This window comes from Lepeophtheirus salmonis, unplaced genomic scaffold (genome assembly GCF_016086655.4).
Source record: "Lepeophtheirus salmonis unplaced genomic scaffold, UVic_Lsal_1.4 unplaced_contig_11126_pilon, whole genome shotgun sequence".
In the NCBI taxonomy this organism is placed as follows: domain Eukaryota; kingdom Metazoa; phylum Arthropoda; class Copepoda; order Siphonostomatoida; family Caligidae; genus Lepeophtheirus; species Lepeophtheirus salmonis.
This window is the reverse complement of record NW_027289424.1, coordinates 3974-14536: the sequence shown is the minus strand read 5'-3', so window position 1 is coordinate 14536 and position 10563 is coordinate 3974. Positions and strand designations below refer to the sequence as shown.

The 10563-nt window shown below is 34.6% G+C and overlaps 2 protein-coding genes across 4 annotated transcripts; both read left to right on the top strand.

The window, feature by feature from the left end:
• The first annotated feature begins 950 nt into the window (after positions 1-950).
• LOC121130723 (probable ATP-dependent RNA helicase DDX46) lies at positions 951-3719 on the top strand. The gene has a single exon (XM_040726435.2). The coding sequence runs from the start codon at positions 1004-1006 to the stop codon at positions 3575-3577; it is 2574 nt and encodes an 857-aa protein (XP_040582369.2). The 5' UTR covers positions 951-1003; the 3' UTR covers positions 3578-3719.
• A 264-nt stretch (positions 3720-3983) lies between these two features.
• Positions 3984-6237, top strand: LOC121130724 (protein ZNRD2). 3 transcript variants are annotated; one of them, XM_071893861.1, is made up of 5 exons: positions 4096-4149; positions 4432-4465; positions 4524-4659; positions 4991-5107; positions 5180-6237. In XM_071893861.1, the coding sequence occupies exons 4-5, from the start codon at positions 5038-5040 to the stop codon at positions 5830-5832; spliced, it is 723 nt and encodes a 240-aa protein (XP_071749962.1). In that variant the 5' UTR covers positions 4096-4149; positions 4432-4465; positions 4524-4659; positions 4991-5037; the 3' UTR covers positions 5833-6237. The 3 variants fall into 3 exon arrangements, with proteins under 3 accessions (XP_040582370.1, XP_071749963.1, XP_071749962.1); XM_040726436.2 differs by lacking the exon at positions 4524-4659 and having other exon boundaries at positions 3984-4149; XM_071893862.1 differs by lacking the exon at positions 4524-4659 and having other exon boundaries at positions 4021-4149; positions 4922-5107.
• Positions 6238-10563: the final 4326 nt, after the last annotated feature.

Here is a 10563-nt window from a genome sequence, read left to right as displayed (position 1 = left end):
TCAGTTCAAAAATGTGGTCTTCGGGGATAAGATATTAATTGTAACACGAGATTTCAGATTGATTCACTGATGCTGATGAATTAACAGGGGAGGGATATTATACAAACTCAATTAAGTTTTGCCATTCGATATTTAAGCATACAAAATACACTTTCCCTTACATGAGGGTGAATGACAGCCTTAGGTCCATTCTCGGATTATAATAATCTTAATTGAATCCCAGATCCACTCCAGATATCAATAGAACTCATTGGCTGAACGTTCAATAAGTGTGTTTGTTTGTTGCTACGTTTGTTAAACTCTGACGTCACTCAATGAGCATAACATTATTATTATTTGTTATGATATCAACATAATTTCCACGGATTGCTAGTAATAAATAAAATTATTATAGTATTATTATTTATTTTATATTTATTAATTATTTGTTCATTAATTACTCGATTTATTGGGTTCTAAGTTTGAAATATTATATAGTATGGGTAAGGAGAGCCGAAGGCATCGTCGAAGTCCATCTTCAAGTCCCGAGACGGAGAGAGAAATCGTATAGACGTAGATCTCCAAGGTTTGTAACTTAAATGATTTAACTAAAAAGGAATGGATTTTTAATAATTATTGGACTCTAACTGTTTACAGAGATCGCCGAGAAAGAGACCGAAGTCGAGATCGGCGTCGACATCGCTCTCGAGATCGTAGAGATAGATCTCCCATATCGGATCGTCGTAAGCGTTCAAGATCTAGAGACAAACAAAGGTCAGACCCTGTTGTTGAATCCTCTGATGGAACCAATAATGATGTGACCCTATTCTCCAATTCATCAGCCAACAACTCAAACACATTTCTAGCTCCTAAGGTTTTAGATAAAGAGGAAGAACAAAAAAGTTGGAATTAGAAATGCAAAAACGACGAGAAAGGATTGAGAAATGGAGAGCTGAAAAGAGGAAAAGAATTGGCCGCTGGTCCTTCCAAAGAGGTAGTTGAAAAGAGCTCCACATCAGCTAAAATGTGGTCTCTCGAAGATGACACGGATGATGAGGAGGATGAATCTATGCCTAAGTCATCCAAAGATGAAAATGCTGAACACAAGGCAAAGGAAGAGGAAGAGGAGGAGGAGGAGGAAGAAGAAGAAGAAGATGATCCTTTGGAGTCCTATATGAAGGAAGTCAACAAGGAAGTTCGTAAATTGAAAGGTGTAAAAGGAACTAAGACGGAAAAGGGAAGTGGGGGTGTAGTAATTATGACAGGCGTTGCCAAAAAGAGGGGTGCGGGGGGAAACGCTAAAAGAGGAGAATTGATTGAACAGAACCAAGATGGTCTAGAGTATTCCAGTGAGGATGATGAAGATAATCTTGATGACGCCATGAGCCAACTTGCTAAAAAAGGAAGAAAAGAACTTACTAAAATTGATCATCGTGATATCGCGTATCAACCATTTGTTAAAAACTTTTATCGGGAAGTCCCTGAACTTACGAAAATGACTTCAGATGAAGTTGAAGTTTATAGATTGGAGTTAGAAGGCATTAAAGTGAAAGGGAAAAATGCTCCTAAGCCAATTAAAAATTGGACGCATGCTGGAGTGAGTCAACGGATTTTAGATCTTTTAAAGCGTAATGGATACGAAAAACCAACTCCTATTCAGACTCAAGCAATTCCTATCATTATGAGTGGTAGAGATATGATTGGCATCGCTAAAACGGGATCAGGTAAAACATTAGCCTTCCTTCTTCCTTTGTTTCGCCATATTATGGCACAGCCAGAGTTAGAGGAAGGTGATGGCCCCATTGCCATCATTATGACACCCACGCGTGAGCTGTGTATGCAAATTGGTAAAGAAATAAAGAAATTTAGTAAAGCAATTAAAGGAGCTCGTTCTGTCTGTGTTTATGGAGGGACTGGCATTTCCGAGCAAATTGCAGAGTTGAAACGAGGCGCAGAAATTATTGTGTGTACTCCAGGACGAATGATTGACATGTTGGCAGCAAATAGTGGGCGAGTCACCAATTGTAGAAGAATCACTTATGTTGTTTTGGACGAAGCAGATAGAATGTTTGACATGGGGTTCGAGCCTCAAGTTAGTCGTATCATCGATAATTGCCGCCCTGATAAACAAATGGTTATGTTTAGTGCCACTTTCCCTCGTCAAATGGAGGCTTTGGCCCGGAGAATTTTGTGTAAGCCTGTGGAAGTGACTGTTGGAGGCAGATCCGTTGTCTGTAAAGATATTGATCAATCCGTTTACGTTTTAGAAGAAGAACATAAATTTTTGAAATTGCTGGAACTTTTAGGGCAACGAAGTTCAGAAGGACTCATCATCATTTTTGTGGACAAACAAGAACACGCAGATTCTCTTCTTAAAGACCTCATGAGTGCTTCCTACACATCCTGTGCATCCCTCCATGGTGGTGTTGATCAGTATGATCGAGATTCGATTATTACGAATTTCAAAAATGGGAAGGTAAAGATATTAGTTGCTACGTCTGTTGCTGCTAGAGGTCTGGATGTGAAAGAGCTCGTACTTGTTGTGAATTATGATTGTCCAAACCACTATGAAGACTATGTTCACAGATGTGGAAGAACTGGTCGCGCCGGAAATAGTGGATTTGCAGCTACCTTTTTAACACCAGAACAGGGTCGTTATGCTGGTGAAGTGATAAAAGCGATGGAACTCTCTGATGCTGTAGTTCCGGCGCCTTTGAAGGATTTGTGGGAAAAGTATAAAATAAAGTCTGCTTTGGAGGGTAAAGTGATTAAAACTGGATCAGGAGGTTTTGGAGGATCCGGCTTCAAGTTTGACGAAACAGAAGCAACTTACACGACTGAAAAGAAAAAGTTTCAAAAAGCTGCATTTGGCTTGCAAGACTCAGACGATGAGGATGTAGAACAAGAAATCGAACAACAAATTGAGCAACTTCTCAACCCTAAGCGCACCGTAAAAAATGTGTCTGCTTCTGGTGCAACAACTACTGGCATTGTCATGGGTGTTCAAATCGCAGGGGGTGTTGATATTAAATCAGGTAATGGAGCCTCAAGTGGCGCAGCGGATAAACTTGAATTAGCTAAGAGATTAGCCTCCAAAATAAATCTTAAGGCAAACGCAAAGAATGGATCCGATACGAGCAATACAACGAGCTCCTTTATGATGGGAACGCAGAGTAAGCCCATTATTACTGCAAAGACTGTAGCAGATCATATTGCTTCCAAAATCAATGCTAAGCTCAACTACCAGCCTTCGGAGGATGCTTCTCCTGCTGAAGGAACCGCGTTTAAGAAATACGAAGAGGAACTTGTCATCAATGATTTCCCACAACAAGCAAGATGGAAGGTTGCCTCAAAGGAGGCCCTTGCACAAATAAGTGAATACAGTGACGCTGGTATTACGGTTCGCGGTACCTATTTTCCCACTGGGAAACCCATACCCGAGGGAGAAAGAAAGCTTTTCCTTGCTATCGAAAGCACTAGTGAACTCTCTGTTCAAAAGGCCAAAGTTGAAATTACACGTCTTTTGAAAGAGGAGCTCCTTAAAATACAAACATCTGGGATTCAACACATTAATAAAGGACGGTATAAGGTCCTTTGAATTATTTACCATTATAGACAGTATTGTCATCATTTCATTATTTGTACGAATCCTCTAAGAGTTTTATATACATACATACATTGTTAAATCCATATTATTTGATAGTCGTGTCATCATAATAAAATATGTTTTCATTTGTAAATATTTTATTTGGTTAGTGTAATATGTATAATATTTCGGTTTTACTCCCAAGAATAGGTCGCATATCATGGACTTACCTTAACACGCCACATACTTGTTTGTACTACTTTAAGTATAATAATTTTTTTAAGTAATATTAACTGGCATTCTTTAGAAAGAAATAAAATAAAGAAATAATCAATTTTCACTCTTAAACTGACACTCCTACCTAGTAACTAAGCAACAAGGAATTTCTTATATTGTATCAATGTTATATGAGTGACTATATTTAGTACCATTAACGCATTCATACTTTTACAGGTCTGGATTGCAACACTCCAGAGGTTGTTGTTTCATTAAGGAGAGTTACAGTTATTTATCCATTTCCAAGAAGGCTCCATTAATACCAACCCATAGTTCTACACATTTGCTACTATGATAGTCCACATTCGGTTTGTACCTTATAGCTTGGCATTCATATTCTATTTTTATACTAATAGACAACCGCAGTCAAAGAAAAAGTATCAAACGTGACTTAACACACAAATGATCATTTATAATATATTGTATGCTATTATATTATCGAATTATGATGGAAGCTTTCTTGAATGAAAAGATTTATGTCTTCTTATGTTTAATGAAATTCCTAATCATAATCAGTTATGATTATAATTGATTTTAAGTAATACATCTTTAATAATCAATAATAATTAGTATTTGCTTATTATTTATAGGTGAATGTGTTCTGTATTATAGCGTACTTTGCCCGTAAGTATGAATGAAGTACATTATATCTATCTATACATGTTGTGCTATTTTGTACAAGTTGTAACTTGTATAATGAATTAGTACAAGTTCCAACTCAAAAATAAGGTGAAATGATGGAATAGTTAATTTTAAATGAAGAATTTGCAGTACTTGTTATGAGGAGGATAATGCAATAATTGAATATTCTTTGGATGGTAAATATATATTAATGGTGTCATTTTTGACCCTTTTAATAAAAATTACTAAATTATAAATTTCAAAATGTTCACTGTTATATTACTCGTAAATATAAAGTAATTTTAATCAATCAAAGTGTAATTGAAGCATCAATTAATAGTTGATAATTAAATAATGGGTTAGGATTCATATAACATGTACAGAAATTGCAATATTGTACACAACATAATATTCAATTCTACGTTCCTATTTATTAATCTTATATTATGAAATTAAAAGGCGTAACGTAGAGGGCACTACTACAGCGCAATATTAATATATTTTTCCCACTTACACTACTGGGCGTAGTATCAACCTAGCAGCTATACTTATCAGCTTGCGTGCCGTTTCTACAAATGAGCGAAAAAAAAGAATCTACCGCATTCAGTCCACGCAAGTTCTTTGCACAAGTGCTACCCTGTCAACGTAATACTAGCCAAATATCACCTCTTTTTCTCAAAGGTTTCTTACATTTCTCTTTATTCTACCATTTTACAGGGAAAATGGCTGATGCAGATGATACGTGGGAGCCTCCATCCGAGGCGGAGGCTAAAGTCATCGCCGCAAAACGAGAGAGATCTGACAAAATTTCCAAACTAATGGGCGAATACCTTCTCAGGGGCTATAAAATGCTTGCAACGACCTGCCCCGACTGCGGAACCATTTTATTAGAAGAGAAGACTTCTAAGAACAAATACTGCGTCGCTTGTGCTGAAGTGGACTCTAAGGAAACCGCCAAGGACGACCCTGTACTGAATGAAAGAGAAGCATCTCAAAAGATAGCTGAGTCCCAATTTAAAACAAAGACAATAGCAGCAGCTGTTAAAGGCCCTACCTTTGTTGTTGCCGCTACGGCTAAAGGAGAGGGAGCCAAGGCACCTGCTCCTCCAAGGCGGTACATTGAGGAACCCATCATTATTCCTAAAAAGGCCTATCTCTGCTATGCGGATCCAACCGAGTCCACTACTCAAATTGGAGAAATGGACATGTCCATTCAGATCGTGTTTGATCAGATGAATAAGGCTACACGGGATCTCAATGCACTTACATGCAACGATCCCGTTGTCACTAGGAATTATGTTAATCTCATCAAAGACTGCGCTGAGGCCGTCACGTCCTTGAGAAGGGCCATTATTTCTGTTTCTGAATAAATAATGGTAGTGAATACCTAAGTGTCACAAATCCGATAGATTTTTAGATCATGTATTCAGGGATGTATATTTGCTTTATATTTATTGCATTGGCTTAGCTTAAATTAGGGATACTCATTCTAAGATCCGAGTTAATATTATAAATTTATCTCCCTTTTCTTCATTAACTTGATGTCATTAAATCAAATTGATGCAAGATTGGGATTTTCTGCTATATCGAGTACATAGTTGCTTTAATAGTTATATGCTTATTTTCATAAATGTAATGAATTTTTTCTTGTCTCTGTTGAAACAATAACCAAAAACCTTATTATACATTAGGTTAACTATATAGTTAAGACGAACATTATCTATTCATAAGTTTTACATATTATTTACTAATAAATACTGCTTAATAAAACTTAATCTTAGAGAGGTTCATTCAATGCATTTAGAGGTAGATATTATCCAAAGTTAGTATGAAATTTGAATTAATGAGAGATTAGAGCTTTAATAGCTGGATATCGAGGAGGCAGAAAAGAGGTATCATTGAGTCACTCATAGGGTTTATTAATTCATTTATTATAATCTGACCATTAAATGTTGACGATCTAGATAAAAGGCATAATTGGGAAAAATCATTTTTGAACTTGTATTTTAAGTAACTAAACAGAGTCAGGGGATTTGTGTAAGGGATTTAATTAGTTTTGTAGTCAATGTCGTAGCGGGGGCATTAGGGGACCGTGCTCAACCAAGTAAATGGTATTGTTTCGCCAACTGAACTATAAATATAAACAAAACATTAATCAGAGGTGGGCTAACAACGGCTTGTGGGGCGCGGTTATTTTCTGTGTGGCCTGAAGCAACCAATGCTACAAATCATAAAATGTAATCAGACTTATACTTATTTTTATTTATACAAATCAAGGAAACATTGGTATACATTTTACTAATATACCTAAACACTGTAGATTTGAGATTGTTCTCATAAAATTTACTAATATAGATGGAATTCCTTCTTAATTTATTGAAAAATTACAAAATCTACTGGTGCCCCATAATTAAAAGGAGGAATGAGAAGAGCCATCCATTTTTTGCTCAACTTTTTTCCCGTATATTTTTTAGGCTTAGCTAGTATACCTTGTTACAGAGATTATTCAGATTTTTATTATATTTAGTAAGGTTTGGTTCGTATTTAACATTTTTTCAGTTATGCTTATTGGAATAATTTGATAATCATTAATAGGACAAATAATTAATCACACTACGCGGTATTGAGTATTGATACCTTCTGTTTTTATTATTTGATAAATTTATCTATAATGAATACTTCATTCCAATTTACAAAATGAAAAATTGGAAACGGATACCGTTTATTCAACAAGAAATTGACAAAAAATATTTATTTACTGACGTTGGAACTAAAGTTATAAGTTTAATTCGTAATGAATGCGTTACTGTATTCAAGGAATACAATTTGAAACGTCACGTTTTGAAAATACATCTTAATTATGTTCACAATTTATCAACATTGCAAAAGAAAACAACTGAACTTATGAATTGATTGACACAAAAGCAGTTGGTTTTTACCAAAACTTACCCTTAACAAAGTTTTTTATTGAGCAATAAAATTGAAAAGGACAACAAGCCATCTGTAGGAACATAATTTATTAAAGATTGCATGGTTGATGTTTTCAGTGTTGCGTGTCCTGAAGCTAAATCGAAAGTAGAAGCTATATCTCTGTCAAAGCATGGATTACTTAACATCAATCTATGGTTAAGGTCAATCTATTGTTCGTCACATAGATTCAATTGGAGTGAATTTTCAAGAACAACTATTTAAAGCTAGGGCTGGTTTTCTATTGTTCGTCACATAGATTCACCTGGAGTGAATTTTCAAGAACAACTATTTAAAGCTAGGGCTGGTTTTCTATTGCTTGGATTAAAGTACATCTTTAGGATCCTGCTCTATTACTCATTTACATCAGAAAAAGTGACTAAAACTTCCATATTACAACATAATTGCTGTTAATGGAGTTCATAAGCTGTATAATTAGGTCAGAATTAAGTTTGTATCAATAGTCCAGCATTACAACAAATGCACTATGATATATTCATAATTAAGTATTCTGGGCTTGTGAGACGTCGAATCGAACAATAAAATCAGAGAATATTCGCAGTGAGATATAAGTATGTGATTTCGCATTTGTTGTTGATAACTTTCATATTTTTTTCGCGGGATGGGGCACCCCAGCCTCTAACGTCACCACTAACATATTGCAGAAGAAAAATGAATCAAACACAATACAACAAAGTATTTGCTTATTAAATGAAAGCCTTCCAAATGTGACTTAAAATTTTTTCCCAAGCAGTTTTATTCATTTCCCTCTTTTGATACACAAACTACTGCCACTCAAGAATTGTCAAGGAATTACAGCTCTCGGGTGTTAGGATAACATGAGGAATTTATCAGACGATTTCTTAATTTAAAAGCAATCAAATATCAGTTTATTTTATTTAGCTCACCTTTTTGCTGTGATATTGGAACAACAAATGAAGAACTACATTTAGAACTGATTGATTTGCATGCTAATGACTCTTAGAAGAAAATGAGTTTAAAAAATCCTAATTGAATTTTATGCATCTCTTAACTCGGTTAAAAACTTTGTTAGAAAAATGATTGTTACCACAAATCTCGTTAATTTATCATACTTCTGATAGAGGTGAGTTACTTATTTTTGAATACATACTTAAAATAAATCGATTCAGACATAATCTACTTCTGAATACGGCCCTTGAGCTAAAAAGTTGGCCCACCCTGACTTAAATTGGATTCTTCTAAAACTGCAGAATTTTGATTATATTCTAAATTATTGTGCTTGACATTAGTTTATTTTTAAATGGGCCTCTAACTTGTTACTAATGAGGAGTGTATATAATAAAATACATATTATAACAATCATTAAAATAAAAAAAAAAAATCAATAATTAATGTAATTAAACAAAAGGGACCAAAATCCAAATATTCTTGCAAAAATAAGTCTCTCCCCTTCAAAAAATGGTCAAAGCAAGGCGAAGATGAAAAAATTGATCCTGGTTTCTCTTTTTTAGAAATATTGTTTAAAAATATAGTTACCTTGACCAACATTGCTTTCAAGAACCATATAACAAATCTGTGTGCAATTTATCATTGTAAAGCCCTGATGTAGGTTTAAGACCTTATACCGCAAGTCTTTGAATATTTTCATCGAGTCCAGTTTAAGTCCTCAGAGAATAAAGGATACTTGAAAGAGTAGATACTTCATACCCAGTGAAAAATTTGAAATGACTTTCGTGTCCATGTCATGTCTCTAGTCTTTGATTTTATGATCAAGTCGAGTCGCAAGTTTTCAAAATATGGACTCAAGTCCAAATGGTCAGGACTAAAATATTCTCCTCCGAGAGTCTGGAGCGATGTATATTCGTACTCTGGGAGTATAATCATTACTCATTAGCATAATTAATAGTGCACCATTTATCGATTTAAATGTTATGTATTGAAGCGATTATCATGTAATCTTGTACGTACATTAATACTAGACATAAAATACCTACCTTTTAGTTTTGGAATATACTGGAATATAATTTGACACTGCTGCCACCTACAACTAATTTTTTTAAATGTGAACTTTCCAGTACTCCTACCTTAGTTCATTTAAGCTTCCACGCTGTCATTTTGTGCTGAATTGCCCTAAAATATTATCAACATAAAAAATGAGTAATCAATATTTTTTTCTTCAGTTTTTTTTTTTAAGGTGGTAAGTGATAGTAGGTGCTTCCGCCTTTTATAAGATTTAAGATACAGGGTGTCCAGAATTAGAATTCTATCAACTTGAACATAATTAAATTAGAGTATTGTGAGTAGAAATTTTGTTACCCAAATCAGAAAATTATCCAATAGAAGGATAGGCCCCAGCCCATACTGCAAATGAAGTGTTAGAATGGTGCAAAGACAATAAAATTTTGGCCTACCTGTTCACCTGATGCAGTTTTCCAATGACATACTGGTGGGTGCCGCGTGGGTAAAATATTCCGGAAGACGTTGTGCATGCAAACAGCAAGTCAGTGACGAGGGTCTCGCCAATTTGTTCAGAACAAGGGCAAGCACATTAAATGAGATATTGGTCAATTGTAGGATAATATTGTAGACGTAAAAATATATTCTAATATTAATTATAATTTGAGAGTATTTTTTTATAGCACCCTGTGTAAATATAATGATAAAAATATATATAAAAAGAAAAAAAGAATGATTTTCAATCCAAGTCAAGATGGTTGAAAAAATAATTCTTTTTAACTTTAATTTCTATATTAATGATTATTTAAATACCTTTTATCAGAGACCTACTTTCTAAGTTACCTTCATTTTATCTCTGACAACTTTTGGACGGATCCTTTATAGTAAAAAAAAAGTATCTAATTTAATAGTTCTCAACCTTTTTTCATTGATGCACCACTAGTAAAATATTTTTTCACCCAAGCAACCTCTAAGCAGCACAAAACATTTATAATTTAAAAAAAAGACGTAAAACACTTTTTTGTCTATTTGATCAAACTTTGCAATTGCAAATAAACTGCATTCTCCTCAACTGTTTGTAAATGAAAATGTATAGAGCATAACAATAGTAATTAGCCAAGACTAAGCATTACAGGCATCCAGGTATTTGGCTGATGTTGTGGAGGCTTTCCGGATTGTTTCTTGAGATAACTTGA